Source organism: Macrosteles quadrilineatus, unplaced genomic scaffold, assembly GCF_028750875.1.
Source record: "Macrosteles quadrilineatus isolate MER2022 unplaced genomic scaffold, UCM_ALF_1.0 Scaffold_8__2_contigs__length_117827958, whole genome shotgun sequence".
In the NCBI taxonomy this organism is placed as follows: Eukaryota; Metazoa; Arthropoda; class Insecta; order Hemiptera; family Cicadellidae; genus Macrosteles; species Macrosteles quadrilineatus.
The window spans coordinates 49207783-49232760 of record NW_026542601.1 but is presented as its reverse complement, the minus strand read 5'-3'; the positions used below and the strand labels follow the sequence as shown (position 1 = coordinate 49232760).

The following is a 24978-nucleotide window of genomic DNA, read 5'->3' as shown; positions in this document are numbered from 1 at the left end:
TTTTTAGTGATGTTGTTAGTCACTATGCAAATGCAAAATATTCATCTGACAGTAGAAAAACCAGCTGTGTTTTTATTTTTGTGTTTGTTCTTTTTGTGGTTGGTGTTGGTAGCTCTGCTCTCGTGCTCTGGCAAACGTGGTCATTATTGTTTGTTGTTTGTTTACATGTTCACGTCCGTCCACGTCACGTTGACGTTAGGCTATGTTGTGTAAGCGTAAGGTCTAGGTTATGTGTGTCCTGTCTTGGAAATAATCCTTATAACTTGAATTGCAACTAATTCAAAATTGTTGAAAGGCTTAAGAAAATAGTGTGTGTAAACTCAGTTACATAGGTTCTAAACCATTACGATCTGTGAAATTAATATTTAACGTTTAATCTGCCAGTAGCCAGGTTAGGGAAATGAATTTGTTACCTAAAGCCACATCTGACTTCAGCCAAATAGGCTATTGGGACAGTTTCTTTAGAAAAAGAGGAAAGAGAGCATTTGAATGGTAGGTTTTATATATTTTAAAACCTCATAGCTATTTTAAGATGAGGACAAGAAAACAACAGTAGACTCCTGCTAACTTGATTTTATATCTCAAGCTATTATCGATCCCCTGTCTCAATAAATAAATACCATAACCGTACACAACACAAAATAATTTATGGGTTTTATCTTACCCCTAAGATCAAAGGGTCACTAAAATTCTGTCTTTCATTTAAAGGCTATTAGGTACCTTTAAATACTGTTGTGTATTTTAATGATAACTAAGTTAGTTGATTTCGGTAGGCTGTGTCATCAAGTCTTAAGTAGGCTTTATTATCTATCTTGGATTGTAGATGGTTCCACTCCAAGGTCCTAAGAAACTCATCCCCACCAAATGCCAAGAGTCTCTGTTGTTTTTATTTTTAAACTGGTCTCTGTCCGATCGCTCGGTTGGAAGTGTAACTTATTGAACAGTTCTGGCTTAACTTACTTCAATAAAAAAATGAAGGCTTATGCAAAAGTGCATCTTGGTTTATCCAGATAAGCACTTCCTCGAGAGGTGTTGTGCTGATTTACTGTACCATGCTACATTAAGTCCCCATTAATACTCTCTTTCACGTAGCAAACAGAGTTAAGTACACATGCCTAACTTACTGACTAACTTATAACAAGTTAAGTGAACAGCACAAATGCCTGGCTGTGGTCCTGGCGGCCTACCGAAGCGATAACAAAGGCTGTAATGTAAAATGAGCCACAACGAGGCTATGGAAGATAACCCCTGAAGTTTCAACATTACTAGGCTATGCCTAGTAGGAAATTAAAAGTTAAATTAACTTATCCATCTGTTTAGGTATGGGGAGTACCCAGAACTGTGTGGAATATTGCATAAGTACATACGTCCTAAAGACAAGACACTGGTGATTGGATGTGGTAACTCAACTTTGAGTTCTGACCTCTATGATGTTGGATATAGGTAAGTAAACCTATCATCGGTAAAGTTTGCTTATTTTAATGACATAGAAGTTAGATCTCTTGTAACATTGACATGTCAAGGAACATAAACAAGCTCTGTCATGGGCTGTCCTAATTGGTTGTTATTTTTTACTATAGGCTACCTCATAGCACTTGGCCTCTGAGTTGGTGCCTAGGTAAGTATAAGTTTATATATTTTTTCCCTGCAATATTATTGAAAGAATTAACTTACTTACCGGTTGTTCTTACATTAAAGAAGCTAGGTAGGGACTACTGAATTCTCAGTACCTTACCTTCTCTTTGGGTCGACATATTCCACATTATTTCCTCCATAGTTTTAATTACTTTATATTTAAGGCCTATATTTAGCTTACCAGCAGTTTTTTTTTTTTTTTCTAACGAGGTAGGCTACCTACAATATTTTTATAATTACAAACTGGGTTTGAATAGTAGGTGCTGTGTCTGTTTCATATTTTAATAAAGTTTGGCAGTTTTACCTTAAGGGTCCGCTCTACCCCTGCTTTTTCGTGTAAACTCAAGGGTCTGGGGCAACATTGTTTCCGAAGGCTACATTTCACGTAGAATCAAAGTTAGGGTGTCATTTCAAAGAGGATTAAGTTATCTAAAATATAGTGGTTGCAATATATTTACTATCGTACCATAAAGCCTGAAACTCTTCTTTTGAATGTAAACAAAAAATGACAACTTTAAACTGCTGTAACTTATTATAGAGTAGTTACTTTAAAATTCTGAAACAAGGATCGCATAGGTTGTTACTTGTTCTTTAAAACCCCGTTTATTGTTTTTCACTAGCATGTATTAGGTAGCTTACAAATGCAGTTGCCGCGGACTAGCAAATTTGCAACTAGCAAATTTGAATCCGTAACGTAGGCTACCAAATGCAATTGAGAAATCCGAGCTGAGATAGAGCGCAGCCTTAAGTTTTATTTCAACCTTTTCAAGATTTCCTAACCCATCTCTTTGAGCCACAGAGCATGCCTAGTAATCAGAAAGTTAGTTTCAATGAGCGCTAGAATGAAAAGAAGCCTATTGATGAAAAGAAAGGTTTAATCATTATTACTAAGCCAATCAGGATCCAAACCAATTTTGTCACTTCCTAGGTTCTGAACTCTATTACAGTCTCACAAACTAATCTTAGTGAACAACAAGGTGCATTGCAATTTACAGAAGGCATATTTGCCCATTAACAATCAGTTATTTTGATCGCCAACAAAACTAGTTTAGGCCTACTGTCTACCGTTACACATCTTCTTATGGACCTTTGTTTCAGACAAATTACCAACATAGATGTAAGCTCAGTGGTCATAAAACAAATGAAGGCCAAGTCCAAGATAAAACCTGGGCTAGAATATCAGCAGATGGACGCAACTAAAATGACGTTTCAGGACGCTTTGTTCAACGTTGTTCTGGACAAAGGAACTCTGGATGCCCTTATGCCAGACTCTAATCCAGAAACCATTGACAAAATAAATGCACTATTTAATGTAAGTTTTTGGACAATTTAATATATGTAGGCCTAGTCAATATTGCTACACTACTTGGGACAATTTACTTGAATTCCAGTGTTAAGCTGACTTAAAATTTGATTTTTAGCTAAATATTCTATTTTTCCAGGAGGTGGATCGAGTCTTGACACCGCTGGGCCGCTACGTATGCGTCTCCTTGCTACAGAGACACATCTTACAACATCTCCTAGACCAGTTCTCTGGTAGAGGATGGATGGTGAGGATTCTGCGTTGTCTTGAAGCTGAGAACAAGTCCGACTCTGGCATGACCCTCCCAGTGTTTGTCGTCATCTGCACTAAACTGAAGAAGATGCCGGGTAGCAAACCGGTTAGTTGATAGTCCTAATCACTAAAGTTGCAGTTTACACGGAGGCCAGTCGGCAGCTGCCTGCGGCCTCAGTTAGTATATTTCAAGTTACCTGAGATAACCTGCCTGCTTACTCGTGGAAACGCGCCTTAAGATTACTTCCTTCTGTCTAGTCTAAAAAAACCAGTGTTATTGGACCAATAGTACGAGTACTTGAAGCTGATACATAAAAGAAGTGATAAACTAAAATTTAAGGAAATTGTTCTTCAGTAGGACTTAAAAACGCTTTAATTTCAAATTAGGCCTATTTAACTTCATTCCACTATAATGTAGTGCAGTTCAAACAGAGTAGCCCAATCTCCATTCTCATTATTCATTCTAGCTCCTTAAGAAGACACAAAAAGTAATCAACTCAACCCTTCTGATTAAGATGCTAACGGCAAGGCAATAGTTGCTGACTTAAGGAAAAATATTCAAGCCTAATCTTATTTTTACACCTATTAATTCCGAGTATGTTTGTTACGGTACTGAATATATAAAAAGTGTTTGATATTTTTTGGTAAGTCACACTTTGTTAGAGTGTAAACATTTCGACTCTCAGACTATTAAGTGATTAGTAAACACCTGAGTTCAACTTCAGCTAACCACCCTTTTAGCCATTTGATTATGCCGTAACTTAGACACTCCCACCTAAGATGTAGCCTATATCCATCTATCTAGAAAATATAAATTAATCAATATAGAGCCAACCAAAAATTTTTGTAAATAATACTGTCTTTTATTTATGAACAATCAAATTAATACACTTGATCATATCACCATATTAACAAAACACTGATAGAAGTTATCTACAAATACTATTTCAAACCAAATGTTTAGATTTAGTTGCTGTTTTTTTCAAATGCCAGTTAAACCCTAATCAGCTGCTTGATAAGACACTTGTTGAAGATGCACTTTACCCTGTCGGCTGATGCTGTCCGTCTGCCTATATCTGCAGACTTTGGTTCATCAGCTCATATGTTACTCCTTCCCTTTAGCCAGGCAAATATAAACATTGAACAGATCATCAAGTCTATCACATTTACAGTGTCATTATCTCTTTCACTTTGCCGATTTAAGTGTTTAAGGTATGTTTCAATGGTGGACTCAGTTTATTTATTTTACTTTATATAGATTTTTTACATGAAGTTATGTGTAAGATAAACTTTTTTTCTCTAAGAGTGGTTATGGAATTACTTCTGGAAGAAATTAGTTTAGGTTAATATTAGGGATGGACGAGATTGGATTTTTTGTTCGAGACGAGATTTTTTATTTTTCATAAAATTTTGAGACAGGATTTCCCTTCTCATACACAACGGGAAATGCACGTTCAAAATTTTGACCTGATTTTGTAACATTGTTAGATGACTGTTTAAATACAAAAATAATGATAATAGGCAAGAATATTTACAATCTTTTATTAAAAAACATCAGCATAACTTAACATTTTTTTATTAATCACGCCTAACTTGTTAAAAATGCCTACGATTAGGAAACATAGTGATATCAGTTAGGATAGAGTTCAACTTATCCTAAAATAGAATAAATCATAAAATAAAAGCAATATTAATTTTTATAAAATAGTTACTTGTTTTGACTTTTTATAGTAATAAAACATTCCTCACACTGCTTACACTTAACAAAACTTCTCAAATGTTATTAAAGTAACATTATTAAAATAATTAAAGTAATATTTACATTTAAAGAATTAATTAAATAAGAACGCCTTCGCAAAGGAAGCGCAACTACCACACGCTCCTGTATTGCGGGTATTGCATTGACTTTCTGCAGGCGTTTTTAATTTTTTTATTTTTTATTCTTGTCTCGATAAAAATCTCGGCTAAAAAGAAATCTCGTCTCGTGTAACGAGATTTAAAATTTCCCGAAATTTTGAGACTTGACCATCCCTAGTTAATATATACTAGAGGTGGTCCAGTGGTCGAAAAATCAACCAAAAATATGTAGCCTAATGTACAGACTTCTCCATTTTCACCCCACACTGTAAATAAAACATGTGATTTGAATTTCTTGAAATTCTGTTTGTTTTGATTTTCTGTTTATATTTCGTTGTTATTTTGTCACTAGCATGGCAACTCATAAGGCCCACGTTAATTTTTTAAAATTTTAAATTCATTTTTTGTGCTTGTTTTTTAGCCTATTTTAATTTATAAAGGGATTCTGCACAACTACTATATAATTTTTGGAGTTATTGAACCAGAAGTAGGCCTAACTATACAGTATATATGTGCTTGCAGGTATTTGAGGTGAGTCAAGGGGGAGAAATTGTTCAGAGGATGGCAACTCTTGAAGAAACTTTGGAATCTGTCAAGACACAGCAGGACACAGCTCTAGTATGTTCGGGACTCAACCGATGCAGTGTTGCCAACGCAGGAGAGGTCACCATCGAACTGTCCCGGCCTGGGGATAAATACCCTCGGTACGAGAGATAACACACTGATATTAGTTGTACGATTGGTATTTTCCTGTTTTACTAAAAAAGCAAATTTATTGTAATTATTTCTCATAGAACACTTAAATACAGTAGGCCTACTACAGTCCGGCTGATCCAAATGAAACTTGAGGAAAAACAATTTTTGTAACTGAGCGGAGCGAAGCGAAGCTCTTTGGGGCCAACTTCAATGCAATCTTTGTAAATCTTAATCTCAATAAAGGCTGAACATATTTTAGGCAAACTTACCAAGGTTGTTTTGTCAAATGCTTTGATGTTTTAGACGTAACTAATTTCATTTTTTGGTAATGCCTATATAATTTTAAAGTAACTAAAAGTGTTTTAATTTTAACATTGGCCTAACACCATGATGATTACTAAATAACAACGTAAATGTAAACAAAGCACAGGATATGTTAAAATCAAGCCACGACCTAAACACAGTACAAAGGAAAAAAATTTGGATGATGACAACTGATAAAATAATCAGGCCCGTTTTTGACCCTGTTAGCGCCCTAGGCACAACTAATAGTAGCGCCCCTTTGCAATATATATATAAGGGTGTCCACCGACCGGGAAATCCGGGAATCATGCGAGAATTTTATGAACCGGGAAATATGTGTAAATTTTGTATTTCTACATGGAGTTTTCAAATTACCGTGATCGCGCATGACAACAGTTTCCATGACCGCGGGAGACGATAATATGTCTACACTCGGCCGCGAGATATTCATAATATTGCCACGATCACGGAAGACGATGATAATGTCCACACAACTGTGGAACATGATTAACATTTTGCTGCAATCGCGGGAGATGATTACCATGTATACAGAATGATGATGATCAGAATATTGCCGAGATCACGGAAGACGATGATAATGGCCACACGATCGCGGGAAAAGTTCAGTACTTTGCCTAGTTTGCGGAAGAGGATGATGATCTCCACAAGACCGAGGAAGATGATTACCATTTTGTCACAATTGTGGGAGGCGATTAATATGTTTACACGACCGCGGGGGACGATATAATGATGTCTTCACAGCCGCGAGGGGTGGTCAGAATTTGACCGCGATCGCGCAAGACGAAGATAATGTCCTTACGACTGCGGGAAAAAATCATAATTTTGCCTCATTTGCGGTAGACCATGATAATCTCCTCACGACCGCGGGATATGCTCATATATTGCTTCGATCATGGAAGACGATAATTATGTCTAAACGACCTGACCGCTGAAAATAGTAAGAATCTCGCCGCAAACGCGGGAGACGATTACGATGTCTACACGGCCGCGAGGGATTATCAGAAGTTTACCGCAGTCGCATGCAAACAACCACCAATTTTTTTTATTTTTCAAATTTTTGGCGCCCCCCAAAAAAGCCAATTGCCTCGCACCCTAGGCACGTGCCTACCGTGCCTATTCGGTAAATCGGCCACCTGCAAATAATACAGAAAATGTCTTAGGTTTACATTTAAGTAGCAATTTGGAAACCACCACTGATCAAATAGGTACAGTCATAGATAAAACATACTTTATTAGGTATCGGTACAGTATTTAACTGATTTGATTTGCTTAATTAAATAAGGTTTATAACGTTATAACAAATAACATTTTATCTTAAACAATTCGTCGGTGAATCACATTCATGGATTCATCTCATAAATGGCAAACTTAAACGGGTCCACGACGTAGGAAGTGGTGAAGGAAGTTGTAAAGGCAAGAAGAGCGGAGTGTGGGAAACGTTTGTGGCAGTTAGATAATTTTATCTAAAATACTAAAATGCTATGGGATGGGAGGGAAACAGGTCCACGAAGTAAGGAAGTGGTCAAGGAAGTAGTAGAGGCTAGCAGTGCAGAGTGTGGGAACCACTTGTGGCAGTTACATTAATGTATCTGCAGTACTAAAATGCTGTGGGAAGGGAGGGAAACAGGACCACGACGCAGGAAGTGGTGAAGGAAGTAGTAAAGGCTGGCAGTGCGGAGTGTGGGAACCGTTTATGAGAGTTACATTATTATTAATGTATCTGCAATACTATAATGCTATGGGAAGGAAGGAGAACAGGTCCACGACGTAGAAAGTGGTGAAGGAAATAGTAAAGGCTAGCAGTGCAGTGAGCGGGAACGCGTTGGGGCAGTTAGATTATTGTATTTAAAATATTAAAATGCTACGGGAAGGGAGGGAAACAGGTCCACGATGTAGGAAGTGGTGAAGGAAGTAGTAAAGGCCAGCAGTGCAGTGTGTGGGAACTGTCTGTGGCAGTAAGATTAATATATCTGCAATCTTAAAATGCTCTAGAAAAGGAGGGAAACAGGTCCACGACGTAAGAAGTGGTGAAGGAAGTAGTAAAGGCTAGCAGTGCAGAGTGTGGGAACATTTGTATTTTGTATTATATCTATAAACATTTTTTCATTTAGGCTATTGCTTTTTTTAAACCATGAAACATTACTTCTCCGCTCATATGGCTTTCACTGCTATGAAAGCAATCCTAGTATTTTTTAACTGAGGAAAGTAATTCTACATAATTTTTAGGTACCTAATTTATTATTTTAATTGTATTTTTAAAAACTAACAAGTTTTGCTGTTAAACTCAGTAGTTTTAACTTTAACCATCATTTTAGACTTCATCTATGCAGTCGTTACCCTAACACTAGTATTTACTAGGGATGGACGAGATTGGATTTTTAGTTCGAGACGAGACGAGACGAGATTTTTTATTTCTCATAAAATTTCGAGACGGGATTTCCCTTCTCATACACAACGGGAAATGCACGTTCAAAATTTTGACCTGATTTTGTAGCATTGTTAGATGACTGTTTAAATACAAAAATAATGATAATAGGCAAGAATATTTACAATCTTTTATTAAAAAACATCAGCATAACTTAACATTTTTTTATTAATCACGTCCAACTTGTTAAAAATACCTACAATTAGGAAACATAGTGATATCAGTTAGGATAGAGTTCAACTTATCCTAAGATAAAATAAATCATAAAATAAAAGCAATATTAATTTTTATAAAATAGTTACTTGTTTTGACTTTTTTATAGTAATAAAACATTCCTCACACTGCTTACACTTAACAAAACTTCTCAAATGTTATTAAAGTAACATTATTAAAATAATTAAAGTAATATTTACATTTAAAGAATTAATTAAATAAGAACGCCTTCGCAAAGGAAACGCAACTACAACACGCTCCTGTATTGCGGGTATTGCATTGACTTTCTGCAGGCGTTTTTATTTATTTTTTTTTTTATTCTTGTCTCGATAAAAATCTCGTCCAAAAAGAAATCTCGTCCAAAAAGAAATCTCGTCTCAAGTAACAAGATTTAAAATTTCCCGAAATTTTGAGACTTGACCATCCCTAGTATTTACCACACATAGGAATCGACTGTGGAAGAATTTCCCAAAGAATCAGACACCTGTATGGAGATGAAATATTCAATTTTATTTAGTTTTTACTTTATCCTGCCGTACTAGCAAAGTTCTAGGTCAAAACATAGTGCAGCTTTTTAAAAATGTATCGTTATTTTCATCCATTCAATATTCTTAACTGTTGAATACATTTCTCAGGTATACAGTGACTGTGGCTGATTCGCCCAAGGCTAAAGATCCTGGGAGTATGAAGTTTGCTGCTTTTATCGTGCCTCAAGGAAGGTTAGAAAATGTTATATATGGCATGTTGATTGTGTTTTCTTAACCACGATCTCAGATCAAATTATTCGCAGGGAGTTTCACTCTTACAGTGAAATGGCAATCTGAGTGACCAAACTGATTCTCACAAAGGTAAGCCTAGCCATGGCAAATTTCACTTCACAGTAAGAACAAAATGTATTACAATAAACTTATTCTGATGATGTAGTTGAAAGCAAACAAATTGAGATATAGTGATACTGTCCGCAAATGTATGCGTATTAAGCTCATTCACTCTGGTAATTTTGCCAATAGCTTAGCACTTAATTTATTATCAATAGAGAATTGTAGACTAGGTACCAAAATACCATTTGATAAAGCAAAACAAATAAACCAACTTAGGATTAAAGACTATTCATTTGCATTTTCAAAAGGGCAATGCTAGTAGTTGTTAGAGGAAGCTGAGATTCAAATCACAAATTTTTTATCCATGTCCTATGACCTGGAGGTCATAGAGAGTTGGCCTCTCGACTCTTTTATTGGTGGAATAGGCTTCTTACTTCTGTCTGTTGTCAACATTTTCTTCAACATCCAATGAAGTTTGGACTAAAAACCTATTTTACCTAAAAACCTAGGTTTGGTAAGAAACCTATTTTGCCGACCTTTTAAGGTACACCTATTTTGAATAAAGATGAAACTCTCAGACAAATAGACAATTTAAGATATTGGAGAACAATGCCCATGAATAAAATAAAATTTAATATAAAAAATAAACTATTAACACACTTTTTAACATAAAAATACTAAATTTCGGCTTGAGCCTTCTACAGGAACAATAGGCTAACAAAGACAAATAATAACATAAAAAATGTGTTAATAGTTGATTTTTTATACTGAAAAAACCTTTTGGTAGTAAATAGGAAGAAACAATTACGATTATTTAAAGAAGCCAATTAGAGACAGAAAAAATTGTTGTCATAAGAATATAAATTGAACAATTATTTTATTGGACTAAACACTACCATTGACTATTGTATAATGAAGTTGACATTTCATCTACAGGGTGTAGAAAATAAGGGTATGGGGTAGAATAAGGCGAAGCAAGTCAGGTTTGCCTCATTTTACAACTAAAAACCATTATATTTTAGCTATTTTTTATCAATCTTTTTGAACTTGGTACCGTTTGATAGGGTATTAAAAATGCTAAATAAAAGTGTTCTTGACATTTATTCATAAAATCAGCATTATTTTGGTAATTTAAGTTTACAAGTTTTAAATTGCTGTTAAATTGCAAAAGTTTTTTTCCGTTGCTTAAATAATTCTTGAGATATAAATTGTTTTGTAAAACATACAAAATAGCGGCTAGCGGCTAAACAAAATTTGTTTCTACCTATGTTTATTATGAACTTTTTTTGTTTGGATTGATTAGTACTATCAGCCCCTGAGGTTTGTGACACCCCTTTATGAACACCTTGTATATTAACCAGCTATCGCCAATTTTTTTATTAAAAAAGGACATAGTTGAGTTAGCCAGTCATAGTTTAGTCTAAATTTATATTTTCTTATTTTTTGCTGTTACAGTACTTAGTTAAAGTGACGTCAAAGATGCTATAGCTTAAGTCATCCTATCAGTTTCACTTGGTTAAAAAGTCCTGTAAATGCTACGTAAAACAGTAATTTACATCTGCACGATCTGTCGGTAGCTCACTTCAACTACGTTCATTTTGATTGAAAAATCAGCTTCTACTTTAATATGAGGATAAAATGTATAGTTTTAACAACAGTTGAATGTTTTTGATAATTTGATTTTAAATACACTTTTGTTAGACATAAATGTAACACTCACTTCATATTTTAATTCTTTATTTTTACAATATAGTCTAATTCTTGTATCATTGTTTTTGTTGTTCTTTTAACATATGTTTCTATTTCTTCTTTTAGCGAATTTCCCTATAGGGAAGTAGCTATTACCGTAGGTGGCACGGTAAGACCTAGACCCGGGACCGATTTACTTTTTCATTTTGATGTCCCCAGAGGCCAAAAACACCATTCGTTCAAATTTTTATATATGTATATATATATATATATATAGACTTATATATATATATATATATATATATACGTCCGTGAACGCGATAACTTGAGTAATTTTTGTCCGATTTTGATGAAATTTGGTTTAAAGGTGTAAAGCGGGATAAACTTGAATGAGTTCGCGAACCAGCACGATCGGACCATGGGAACGGGGCTTTACGGGGGGTTTTATGGGGTAACAATTGGTTTTTCTCACTTTTGACCCTCAAAACACAAAATTTCCCGATTTCTCTTTAAACCTTTTTAAAGAGCTTAAAAAAACAAACAATTTAGTATATAAAAGTATTTTTGTTTGATTATTAGTAACGGAGAAAATTAAAAAAATTGTAAATTTAAAATTCCCATGTTATTTTTATGGAGAATATTGTCAAATGTTGTAGTTTGCTTGTTTATGGATATATTTTGGTCAAACTTGGCAAATTTATTTATTTTGTACTAAGCTATCAATATTTTACTCAAAAACACACTTTATTAGTTTCCTTGTAGCAGCAAACCTAGGTACTCGTTAAACCTAATGTTATATAAATATATTTAACTGAAAATCAATTCAGACAAATGGAAATTCGCTTAGTTTGCAGGTTTGCTGCGGCGGGGGTATTTACAGTATAATATGAAAGTGCATAGGGTTGATTATATCAATTGGGATTATATCAATTGGGCCTTAACATACCGCCCGCCAAAAGAAACATTTTCTTTTCAATAAGGAACAATTAAGAAGTCTATGGTAAAGGGTAACACCAATTTTTGTGATAAGTTAAATAGACAGAACACTAACAAAAAAAATCACAAAACTATGTGATTAAGTAGTTTTAGCATTTGCTTGAGCTGAAACTGATGACTTGTTCTGCTTCTGTAGAACAATTCACTTTCTTTTTTATTCCAAGTATGATGTTTAGATGTATTGTGTAGCTTGGGTCTGTGAGAAAAAGGTGGGCCAATGTCTATGCGAGGTTTAGCATTATAGATCCCGCGATAATGACTGGACATATTCTGGTACATAATAGTTTGAGCTACACCATTTTTTGGATGGACTTCATAGTTGTTCATTCTTTTCATAGCTTTGATTGACGACTTCATGTTCCCAAGCGACTCTCCAATTTTAGGATCTTCGTTTTTAAAAGGGAGCGGAACTATGTATCTTCCTTCCTGATTCCGTTTTACAGCATTACAATAGATCATCTCACATTTTTCTTCTTCAGGGTTAACTGATGTATGGACTGGGATTTCTTCTAATTTGCAAATTTGTCTAAGTTGATCATCTACATAATGTTCAATGGTTGCAACATTGGAAACAATAGATGAAACCTGTTCATATGGCTGTATTTTGTCGTTAAAATCGAATGGACCCATCAAAATATACCCGAAACTACTTTGGTAAGGAACGGGGTAACCTTTGGGAGCAGGCATCCGCCCGCCATCTATTACCTCAGGGTACAAGTCTGCACCCAACAAAAATTCAATTTTTCCTGGTACGTCAAAAGTAGGATCTGCAAGTTCTAAATGTTTGTATTCGTCTTTGATACATTCTAGAAGGGAGGTAGAAGGCATTTGAGATGTAATTTTCTTCAGAATCACAGCATTAGTCTGAAGGCGAAATTCAGAATCAAAACGAGGTTTCAGAGTGCACGATACAACTCCTTTAGTAGATAAAACAGTAGATTCTGCAATACCAGATACATGTTCATTGAATGTCTTTCGAGGAAGGCACAGGCGCTGACAACAATCTTCAGTTATAAAGGAAGTCTGAGATCCAGAATCAATCAAATAAGTTCTAACTGGTTGGAATTGACCTGATCTATCCTTTATATGAATTAAAGCAGTTCCTAACAAAACTGAAGAAGGCCTAACACTGCTCCATGTATGCAAGGGACTTGACTTAAGTTTTTCAGCTGGTTGAACGGAATTTTCATTAGGACCTACTTTATTATTCTGCCTTACCCTAACCTGAGCCTTGTTGGTTAGGCCAATATCATCATTATGTAGTAAACTGTTGTGTCTTGCTCCACATTTAAAACAGCTAGTTTTTGAAGTACACTCATTTAGTTTATGCGAGGTCCTTAAACAATTAAAACAAGCATTTTGTGTTTTAATCCAATCCCTACGCTGAGCAGGAGTTTGTCGTCCAAAACGTTCACATTTATAAATTGTGTGAGCTTCCTTGCAAAATAAGCACTTTACTGCATTGAGATTACAGGCTCTTTGATGAAAATAAGGCTTATTATTAGTGTATTGATTATACGGTTTATTTGTAGAAACTTCTGTCACAGAAGTTTGAACCGTTTCAAGAGCTTTACACTGTTCATCTAGAAAACTCAAAAATTGGTCAAAAGTAGGCAATTCAATATCAGAATGAAGTTCAAAATCAGTGCGCATCTTATGATCGATTTTGCAAACAACACTGTGAAGCAAGAGAAAGCTCCATTGCTCAACATCTAGGCCTAGTGTTTTTAAGGCACTTGTATTTTCAGATAAGGTATCAATGAAGTTTCTCAAAGCCTTTGGAGATTTTGAAGTTACTGGAGATATGTTTTCTTTGTATTTCATCCAAGTAACATGTAGCAAGTTTACGCTTATTTTGAAATCTAGATACAAAACTTTGCCAAGTAATGGTATAATTGACATCAGTAATGGGGAGATTCTTTGCTAACCTCAATGCATCATTTGTACATGAGCCAATAAGGTACATGAACCGCTCAATGTTTGACAATGATTTATTTTCATGCACTAGTTGTCTAAATAAATCATAAAAGGTAGGCCATTCTTTGAAGTTGCCAGAAAATGTAGGCAAACTAATTTTAGGTAACTTTGCTTGGCTTTGTACGGGCAAATGGTTAGTTTCAGATCTAAAACTAGGTGTTTGTACTTGTTCAATTTCGGGAGGGACAATCTTTGACTTAACAGTTAAAATGTAGTAATATTTGTCACTAACATTATCAGAAAGCTCTTCTACTTCACTATAATCTGATTCATCTAGCCTAATTGACTTTTCAAAGCAATTATTTCTGATTGGAGTGTGTTAAATTCCTCAAATAACTCAAGAATGGATGCACTACGAATTTTAAAGGATTCACAATCTTCAGACTTGGTGGTTGTTCCTAAGCTTAAGCCTAGGTTATAAACTTTGACTATTTTCTTTAAAGTACAATTTCTACGAAACTGGACCGCATCAAGTTGGCTTTTAAGTTTCTTAACTACTTCATCCGTCATGTTACTAGAAGTGGGTTAGAAGAAACTAGTTTGAATTGTTGTAGTCTAACAATGGGACCAATAATTGTGGCTTTACATACAAGGTAAAGTAATTGAAAAGGGTCAAAAGAACAAAAAATGAATAAGAGATGTAAATTCAGGTCCAATATCCTAAAGCTTAGACTGTGATTGTGTAACTTTTTGATTCCTGGATGGGAAAACAGCACAATGTGAATCTGTTGATTCCTTGGTGGAAAACAGTAATCTTCAAACTGTAGAAATTGATAAAAATGGACTTACAATAGATGCTGTGCACAATTAATGTGGCTGCGAAGGACCATAATGTTTTTGATAATTTGATTTTAAATACACTTTTGTTAGACATAAATGTAACACTCACTTCATATTTTAATTCTTTATTTTTACAATATAGTCTAATTCTTGTATCATTGTTTTTGTTGTTCTTTTAACATATGTTTCTATTTCTTCTTTTTACAGTATAATATGAAAGTGCATAGGGTTGATTATATCAATTGGGATTATATCAATTGGGCCTTAACAGTTGAAGGTTATAAATTGTGTTGCACAGGGAAAGGGAGTGGCTGTTTGGGTCACCTGAAGGACGTCAAATTCTAGTGCAGAACTCCGGGTTTGACCGACTTGCAGTGATCAGGCTACATAGAGAACACAAGTACGAGAGTCTGAAGGCAACGCAGGACGAGACATCTGACACAGTATTGCGACTGGCCCCCAACTACAAGAGCTCAGGCCCACGACCGGTCAGTTGTATTCGATACTGTTGTGTTTGTATACAGGTTAAGGATGGCCTACTTAGAAAAACAAAACAGTAGATATTAGTTTTTTATGTGCTATGGCGGTTATACTGTAGTAACAAGCCATTTTATCATGAGACCATGATTACGTTAGAGATCAAAGATATGTTGAGACCGTGGGAGATATTGACGGATTTGCTGCGACCCCATGAGACGTTTACGATTTTGCAGTGATCGCAGAAGATATAATGACCCCACGACCACAAATCTGAAGGGCGCTGGTTCGAATCCATGCGAGATCGTTTCCAGACCCATATGCCATTTGTCATTGGGATATTAATGATGCTATCTAACAAAAATGTCGACGTTAGGTAGTAACAAGAACAGGGTTAGGACCGTTCCCCTTCAAAATGTAAAAAATGCATTGGCGTAAAAACGCACACAAAATAAACAGCAGCTGTTTCTCCAGGACCTTGCGATAAGTTTATGATCTCACTGAGATTGCATATAATTTATAATTGTATGTTTGTGAACAAATGTAAATATTAAAGGCTAAATGCACAGCCCCTTCTTTTCCTACCTGGTGGCACCCATGCTCTTGATTGTTCAGAAATAAATGATAAATTCTCATAATTAGATTGTGTTAATTACATATAATACAACTAAAACAAACGAACAAGTACAGTGTGCAAGTACAGTTTCAAGAGTTTCAACACAAAACACTGTATTTATTTTTTGCAGAAAATCCCATTCCTCTCTGTGGCGGAAGACCTAGGTAATGTGACGGAGATTGCCCGAGGGACGAGTGACATCTCGGGTGATTTCATAATAGAAGACGCTGAGGGAGGAGACAAACAACTCTACCGTAGACTGGTGTTTCTGGTCAATCAGAGTGTCGTACAGTCTGAGTCCAAGCTGAAAATAGGTATTGGACCAGCATGTGTGGATTCACTACAGTTCTCTTTTTAATACGTCTGTGTTTAAATAAGTTACCTATTGGCATTGCACCATCAGACGTTTATGTACTTTTTCTATGTAATTCAAGCTTAATACTATTGTTGAATGATTTCTTAAAGGAATCAAGCAAGTTAGAAGAGATTAACCAGATCAGACCATGAGACCCTAAGTAAGCCTTAGCAAAAACTAGTTTTATTTTAACTCATGTTTTCTCACTTCCAGTTCAACAGAACGGAGAGACGATCAAGACAGTGGACCTATGTTACTTGGGCTGTGACCACCACGTCTACATGACTATGGGGGTGACTATGGTGGCTACGGAGAAACCCTTCCATGTTCTGGTCATCGGACTGGGGGGTGGAGGACTGTGTACATACATACACAACTGCTTCCTTTCCGTAAGTGGACCGGCTAATTTATGAGTAGATTACTTGTTATGTCCTTCCTTCACATCCTAGTAGTATGGGCTGTGGCTCATAAAGGCCTGGTTCCACAGGATGCGGAATCTCCGCCGTGCGGTGCGATTTTTTCCGCTGCGGAATTAAAACGACACTGGTCTAATGGAGTTCCCATGTATGCGGTTCCTCTGACTTGCGATTCCGCATCCCGAAATTTCCGTTCCGCATGGCGGAGAAATCATACTGGTCTGAGAGCAGTAGCAGTGCGGATTCCGCCAGCGGAGAAGAGCCATCAAATATTGTGACCGTGCAGTTTCATTATGTCTTGTGCTGTAAAAAGAGTTATAGGAGTAGATGAACGATTATAAAGTAACGCCTATAATCGCAACACCGATTTTCAACAAACTTACTGTTAAAATAAATTATTATAATACATTTAACATAAACTGTCAAAAATGGTAGACCTGACGAACAATTATCCTGAGATGTTTGGGTATCAAGTGTTAAACGGAATCTCGTGATTGAAACGCTTTAAGTTTTGTTAAATAAATAGCAAAAATAGGCCCCTTCACTGTCTCGATTCTTAAATATGTCACTTCGATCACTGTGACTTGACGCTAACAAAGATAAAAGATCGACAACATCATCATCAATGTCATCATATAGCATCAAAGCCAAAAGGGCTTTCGTCTTTCTATCCATACTCGTCGCTAGTTTGGACAGAACTGAATCTCCGCAACGTTATTTTCGCAGTCTGTAGAACCACCCCTCTAGATTTTTCGCTGCGTAATTTTCCGCTGCGAAAAATTACGCACCGCATGGCGGAGATTCCGCATCCTGTGGAACCATAGCTTGACCGTTTTACAGGATAGGTCTATAGAGGGTTGTGGCATCCAAAAATTCATGACACAGGCTCCTCTAAGTGTGCTTCTTCAGAAGAACTAGGCTTCTTAAACTATTTCTCCAAGGGCTCTCGCCTCAAAAACTACGCTTTGATCAGTGATGTGTTGAAACCAAAATTTTGGGGGAAAAAATTAAATGTAAAACTCAGAAAATTTGTTATTTTAGTATTGTTCGTTTTGAAAAGAAATCACCTTTTCATTGTGGTAAAATATCACTTGTCTTCAAGATTTCTCTCTTGGCTACTCTATCTTCACTAGTGAAGTTGTCGATAAAACACAATTATTTTCCTTTACCTTCTTATATTGTAAATTATTATGAAATATGCATCAATTAAGAGTTTAAAGTAAATAATTAAGCTCAATATTATGTGAGTTTTTGGCGTTGATAATGACATATCATATTACAGGTGAGGGTGACTGCTGTAGACATTGATCCTAAGATTCTTGAAGTTGCTACAAAATACTTCCATCTCAAAGAAGACGAGCGACTACAAACAGTCATAGAGGATGGGCTCGACTACTTGAAAAAAGCTGCTAGCTCAGGTAAAATATTTCCGTACTGTTTCAATTCTTTGAGCTCAAATCTGATGTTTTGGCTGTTATGTGTCACATCTACATACATTTTTCTTTTTGCTTATGCTTGCAAAGTAAAAATAACTATATCAAAACTTGTAAGATTAATTCCAGTTATAAATTGCACAGTTGTAAGAAGAAAGAGTCATAACTCTTAAAAGTAACAATTATTTCACCTAATCTCTTAGTTTTTTTGCAGGTGTAAAGTATGATGCGGTCTTGTTTGATATTGACTCCAAAGATTCCAGTTTGGGTCTCAGTTGTCCACCAGCGAGCTTCCTGGAGTCTGACATACTCACTGCTACAGCTGGCTGTCTCGACGACTCAGGTAACATCAAAATTACTACTATGAAGATGGTCCTATAGAAATTGTAACTCTTGTTAATTCTAACTGTAGCAGTTCCCAAACCAAGTGTCGAGATAGGGATTTGAGTGGGTTAGAGAATTTACCTTTTACATTGCCTATTGATAGAACTAGACAATCCATCCCCATGTAATAGTTTAGTTTAGTTTTACACCAAATACTGATAGGCCTTTAATTTATTGTAAGCTAAGCATCTGTTATGTGTATATATATAATTTTATAGACCGCAGCACACTCAATGGATCATTCTACTATGCTCATTTTAATAAAGAATCAGCTTCAACTAGTCCAAATGGGATGTACACTTAAGCCAATGATGTATATTCAGTACAGTTGAACTCCATACAGAGATAATTAAAAATACCCCCGCCGACTAAGCGAATTTCCATTTGTTTGAATTGATTTTCAATCAAATCTATTTAAATTACATTAGGTTTAACGAGAACCTAGGTTTGCTGCTACAGGGAGGCTAATAAAGTGTGTTTTTTAGTAAAATATTAATAGCTTAGTATAAAATAAATAAATTTGCCAAGTTTGATCAAAATATGTATCCATAATCAAGCAAACTACAAAATTTTAAAACAAAAACACTTTGATATACTAAATTATTTGTTTTTTTAAGCTCTTTAAAAATGTCTAAAGAGAAATTGGGAAAATTTGTGTTTTGGGGGTCAGAAATGAGAAAAACCATTTATTTATTTCCCCATAAAACCCCGTTCCCATGGTCCGCTCATCTTGGTTCGCAAACTCATACAAGTTTATCCAGACTTACACCTCCAAACCAAATTTCATCGAAATCGGACATAAATTACTCAAGTTATCTACCTATATAATCTATATACATAAGTAATAGCTACTTTACTATAGGGAAATTCGCTAAAACCTAAAACTACATAGATATGAATTCAGAAGCCTTTAATGTATTGTAAGCCGTAAATATAGGAATTGAATTGAAGCTGTGATCGCGACAAAATCCTGAACTTCTTTTGCGTTATAAATCATTATTTTCCATGATCATGATAAAATCCTAAATATCTCCCGCAGTCGTGTGGGCATCATCGTCTCCCGCATTCACGAAAACTATGAATATATTCTAAAATCACGGCAAAAACGAGTATTTTACAATCACAAACGTTTTACAGTCAAGATCTGCCTTCGTAATAATATCAACATCGATAATTTTGCTGTACAAAAATCAACTCGCTCAACTATATTTAAACAACTTGTATATTTTACATGTAGCATGAGCAAGATAATCTGTAAAATTTTCCTTTTTTATTCACTACTAGCTGTGTGCCCGTTCTACGCACGGGGATCTTATAGTAGTCAGTTGAAACCTTCTTATATTAAGATTAAGAACAGCAGTTAGTTTGCATATTTGCAGATATGCTGGCAAAACTATTATATATAAACCTTCGCAAATACAGTATCTGACAGTTCAAGCCAAAATAAATGCTTCGCAATTAAATGTCACCCGGGTCGTTATGGTCCATATGTCCAATGATTAAACTAAAAAATGTTTTATAGATCCATGAAGCGTAGCCCTATAATTGAAAGTTACTTTCCACATCGGTTAACTTAAACGTATTTAAAGTACTACCTCAACCTCACCATTTAACACTTTATTCCGGTTGACATTTTCAGTATCAAAGGTGCTCTTGTCCATTCCGTGAAACACTGAGAAATAAGGACATTAATGCGTTACCAACAGACATACACACAACAATCCAAAAAAGGCCACGAACTATTGATACATAAACAATACAGGGTGAGTTTTAATTGTCCCCCCCCCCAACTTTTTTCAACATTTTTTTAAATATCAATCCCAGACCAATTCCAAACATTGTTGGGTAGTAAGTACTTCATTTTGACAAGGTGGTCATTTCCGGCCGCCATCTTGGATCCGCCATATTAGATGCAAAATATTTTTTTCAAATGTAAAGGTGGGGTTGTGACCCATTATTTTAAGCTAGATTTTTATCCTGATTACAATGCCACAAACCGTTTCAAAAAATCTTGATTCATTCCAAAGTTTTGAGGGCTGTTTAAAACTTTATTTTTAGCCCATTTTAACATTGTGCATTTACAAACTAAGGACCATAATCTCAAAATAGTGCTAGATAAAGACAAGTATACACTACCAGTCATTGTCGATTTATTTTCACTTGGTTATGACTGATGTAATTTTTTCGGCCGCCATCTTGGATCTGCCATTTTGGAATATGATAAATTATTTTAAATATGAAGGGGGTGTTGTGACCCATCATTTCGGATTACTTTTTTAAGCTGAACTCAATTCCATGATCCGTTTTTCATTTTCATATTTTGATTTTGAAATACCGTATTCACATTTTTAACCAAAAAAATGCAATATCTCAGAAATAAAAACTTGATAACAAAAAAATGATTGCGGTATTGAGTTTAGCTTAAAAAAGTAGTTCGAAATGATGGGTCACAACACACCCTTCATATTTAAAATAATATATCACATTTCAAAATGGCGGATCCAAGATGGCGGCCGAAAAAAATACATCAATCATAACAAAGATAAAATATGTTGAAGAAATGAACTGAAATGACCACCTTGTCAAAATGAAGTACTTACTACCCAACAATGTTTGGAAGTGGTCTGGGATTGATATTTGAAAAAATGTAGAAAAAAGTTGGGGGGGGGACATTAAAAACTCACCCTGTATAAAGGCGTAAACAATTCATGATGGTTTGCCCAACAAATGTTTTACTCAAATAGGTTATCATTTTCTTAGCATACCGGGTAAGCTAAGATTTGGAATCCAGACAGAAAAAGCAAAACTTATACAGAGTTAAGACATCACTTAAATTGAATACGGACGGCTCTAATAAATAAGGTGCAACACCAACGATAACTAATTTGTAAACTACAGTGATGTGTTGGCACCTACGTAAAAATGATTCTAGCAGCTACCAACGGTTCTAAGGAAAAGAACCAGTACCTATGTAAGAACCTACCTAAGAACTATAGTACATCCGACCAATTAAATACATTAATATCTAGTCCCGAGGTTATTGATCTCTTGATTTTGGATTTTCTCGTAAAAAGTTATAGCGTAAACTTATCGGTGTCAGTTTGAAAAAAAAAACAACCTTACCCAAACAACTTTTTGTTATTTGATAGATTACGCATTCTCTAAACAATGATTAGTATATCTATTAACATTAGAAGGAAATGTGACGAAAATCACACAATGTTGGGGTTTTGGTCATTTGTAATTATATTTCTTAAGTAGGTAGGCCATGTATTCTATGGAAAAGTACCGGTATCAAGGATCGTCGTCAAAAAGGTTGTTATGAATAAATATGTAGGCTTACGTACCCAAGATATGAGCTATGGGCCTATTGGCTGTATGGTCCAGCGATTGCATCACACGGTGAGTAGAAACAGAAAGTGACACATTGGAAAAGCGAGTTTAGCACTTCCTCTGTTAAACCTCTGTTACAATCACCCACTGCAGTTGTGATTTTTTACTTTACTCTTTACACAACCGCCATTGAAGCGCCGTCAATGAGTGGAAACCTTTTTTGTAAGCTATTGGCGACGATCATTTCAGTGTCCAGCCCTATACAACACTGATTCTAGGTCTTCTTTCTGGTTGTCAAAACTCAAGAAACATTTTATACTCAAAGAATTTCTGGTTCTGATTTGGACGATGTCTAGTTATTTAATTTCATTTACGGTTACACTATTAGACTATATTATTGCACTTGCGATTAATTAAATCCGTTATGTAAGAAAAACTTTTTTAATCTCACTTGGTTGGGATTTGCTTTCAAATTGTGATTCGAAATGGTTGCGGTATTTGTAAACATATCATTGACAGCTAGAAAAAAATAATCTTGATCCGAACAGCTGTTCGTTATTTCATAGACGATTATGTGATAAAAATTGAACGAAAATTTGACAAAAATCGCACAAAACTGCATTTTTGAACGTCCGTAATTTTATTTACAAAGTAATGAGGCTATATTTAAATCACTAAAGACACTCTCGCCAATCCAGTGAATACATTAAAATGACTTGGATCTTGATAGGTACTCTGGTTTTCACGGAGAAGATTGTGTAAAATGCCATCTTGAGTGTTACAGACAAAGGGAAAGACAGACAGACAGACAGACAGAAATAGAGATAAGACTCGTTTCTGCTTCTTTAATGTATAAAACGTAAAAATAACCTAAAAGTATATAATTCTGAGCAAAGTACAAAACTCTAATTTTATTTATATAGATAATTAAAAACTCATACAGTACCAAAGATGAAGTATTTTCTCTATAATACCCCAAATTATGATAAAAATTCAACTAACGGTATTTTCAGAATGTTGTTCAGTCCAAATTGATTCTCTGTTTGTCAAAGATAATGAGTTTCAATTGTGTATGGTGAAATAAGGTCCTCATAATTTTATCACTTTTAATCTCATAACCACTTTTTGCAGGAGTGTTTGTTCTGAACTTGACTTGCCGCATTGCGGATATCAGGCAGAAAACTTGGACCAGACTTAGAAAACTTTACAAGGACATTTCAACAGTAAAACTGGAACAAGAAGTCAATGAGATTTTCTTTTGTTGGAAGACAAAAGCCACCATGTCTCTCCCAGATGCGGCAGATAAACTAAACAGCATCGTCAAGATGAGGAAAATACAAGAAGATGATCTTGTTGATAAGGAAGAACTCTTGACTCTGATAAGATCTAAGTAGTGAATCTTTCTTCATGTCACTGACACAAATTTGTACAGATTTTTATTTTACGTGTATAACATGATATTGGAAGTGTATATATTGTGAATAAATGTATAAACAATTGATAAACTCATGTCATATTTTCTCATTTTTTTAAGCATTTACTATTTCAGTTAAAACAGTTTACTGGATTGGAAACTAATAAGGTTTATTAATTTCCAAGGGTTGTTTAACGGGGATTTTAATATAGCTCTTTAGAATTGAATTGTAGCCTACCATAAATATTTAAAGTGGCTAGCCCAGTACACTGGATTCAATATCTATCAGTAGCCTCAATATTTACTGTAGGACACGATTATTAGGAAAAACTAACAAACTCTTCTCTTGAAAATTTATCATAAAACTTCTTTTGTGGCTCAATAGTGTTTTAATCCACCACCAACATCATTTATGTTCTGTAAGAATTTGGGAAAACATTTATTTCCTGATAGTGATTTTCCTGATAGTCCATTTCAAAAGTTTTTGTTCACTTTGTAAAAGTTAGGCAAATGTAGAAAAAAAGGTGTCACCCCTAGAGATTCGTCAAACATTTAATTTTGATACAGTAGACCCCCTCTTAACCGACCTCGTATTAACTGATAATCGGATTATCCGCCTTCGATCGTAAAATAATACAGTTTGTTTTAACCGACCTTGCTTTGAGAGCAGCTCGGTTTAACCGCCGCTTTCTAGGAATCTCGGCATTTCCGCTCCCACGCTGGGCGATGAGAACTGAACCATACGCTTATCTCCACAGGATATGACTAAGAATAATTTATTTTGTATTGATCACAAAAAATATAGCAGAGCCTATAAATCAGTCAGTTTGTCATCATCGTTCGTAGCACGAGCACATCTGATCTGATTTGTTATCTGCGTGGCAAATTTATAACATCATAAAGTGCGTTACGATTTTGAGAACTGATTCTTATCGCTGGAGTAAACAAACAACTCAACTTGTAGGGAGGGCAGGGAAGGGGGGTTAACAACTCCAAGGTCAAGATAGTTTTTGTGCCTCGAGCCTCCAGTGAGAGGCTATAAATAAACATCCTGCCTTGTAACAAAATGGTTGCTTGTATCTTTAATTTCGACAAAAGGTTCTGTAAGATAGGAATTTTTATTGACTCTTGCCTTGTATGTACTGTATTATAATATATTCCACTGAAAGTAGGCCTATTTGACTTAACCATGTTTTGTGTTTTTTGTGACTTTTCTATGAATACGAAAAAGGAGATAAGAGTAGTTTATTTTATAAATAATGCAAGTATGACTTCAAAATAATGAGTATACAATTCCAAATAAATAGCACTTCATGTTATGATTTTAGGGATTGCCTGTTTTAACCGACCTTTGGAGTTATCCGACCTAGGTCCGGTCCCATTAGGGTTGGTTAAGAGGGGGTCTACTGTATGAATATTTTGTCACATACAGGGTGTCCCGGAACTCCCTACCAATATTTTAGGGCATTGCTCCTGGGTAAGAAACATACCTAAATATCATATTTAAATTGTCCGGAAGTCCTTAGTCACAGCCGCCATTTTGTTTTTTTCAGTTATTAATTTTTTTCTAAAGAATGGTTGA

General features: G+C 35.3%; 1 protein-coding gene across 1 annotated transcript; it reads left to right on the top strand.

Moving 5' to 3' along the window:
* Window positions 1-210: 210 nt before the first annotated feature.
* Window positions 211-23487, top strand: LOC129001696 (eEF1A lysine and N-terminal methyltransferase homolog). The gene is made up of 12 exons (XM_054429090.1): window positions 211-492; window positions 1321-1443; window positions 2734-2947; window positions 3078-3296; window positions 5570-5751; window positions 9341-9424; window positions 15267-15456; window positions 16192-16375; window positions 16630-16805; window positions 18115-18250; window positions 18480-18608; window positions 23114-23487. The coding sequence occupies exons 1-12, from the start codon at window positions 401-403 to the stop codon at window positions 23374-23376; spliced, it is 1992 nt and encodes a 663-aa protein (XP_054285065.1). The 5' UTR covers window positions 211-400; the 3' UTR covers window positions 23377-23487.
* The last annotated feature ends 1491 nt before the right edge of the window (window positions 23488-24978 follow it).

Excerpts from the sequence above, each read along its gene's own strand:
- LOC129001696 (XM_054429090.1), top strand. The coding sequence starts at position 401 with ATGAATTTGTTACCTAAAGCCACATCTGACTTCAGCCAAATAGGCTAT. Across the intron at positions 1,444-2,733 it reads CTCTATGATGTTGGATATAG|ACAAATTACCAACATAGATG; the intron begins GTAAGTAAACCT and ends CCTTTGTTTCAG. Across the intron at positions 5,752-9,340 it reads CCTGGGGATAAATACCCTCG|GTATACAGTGACTGTGGCTG; the intron begins GTACGAGAGATA and ends TACATTTCTCAG.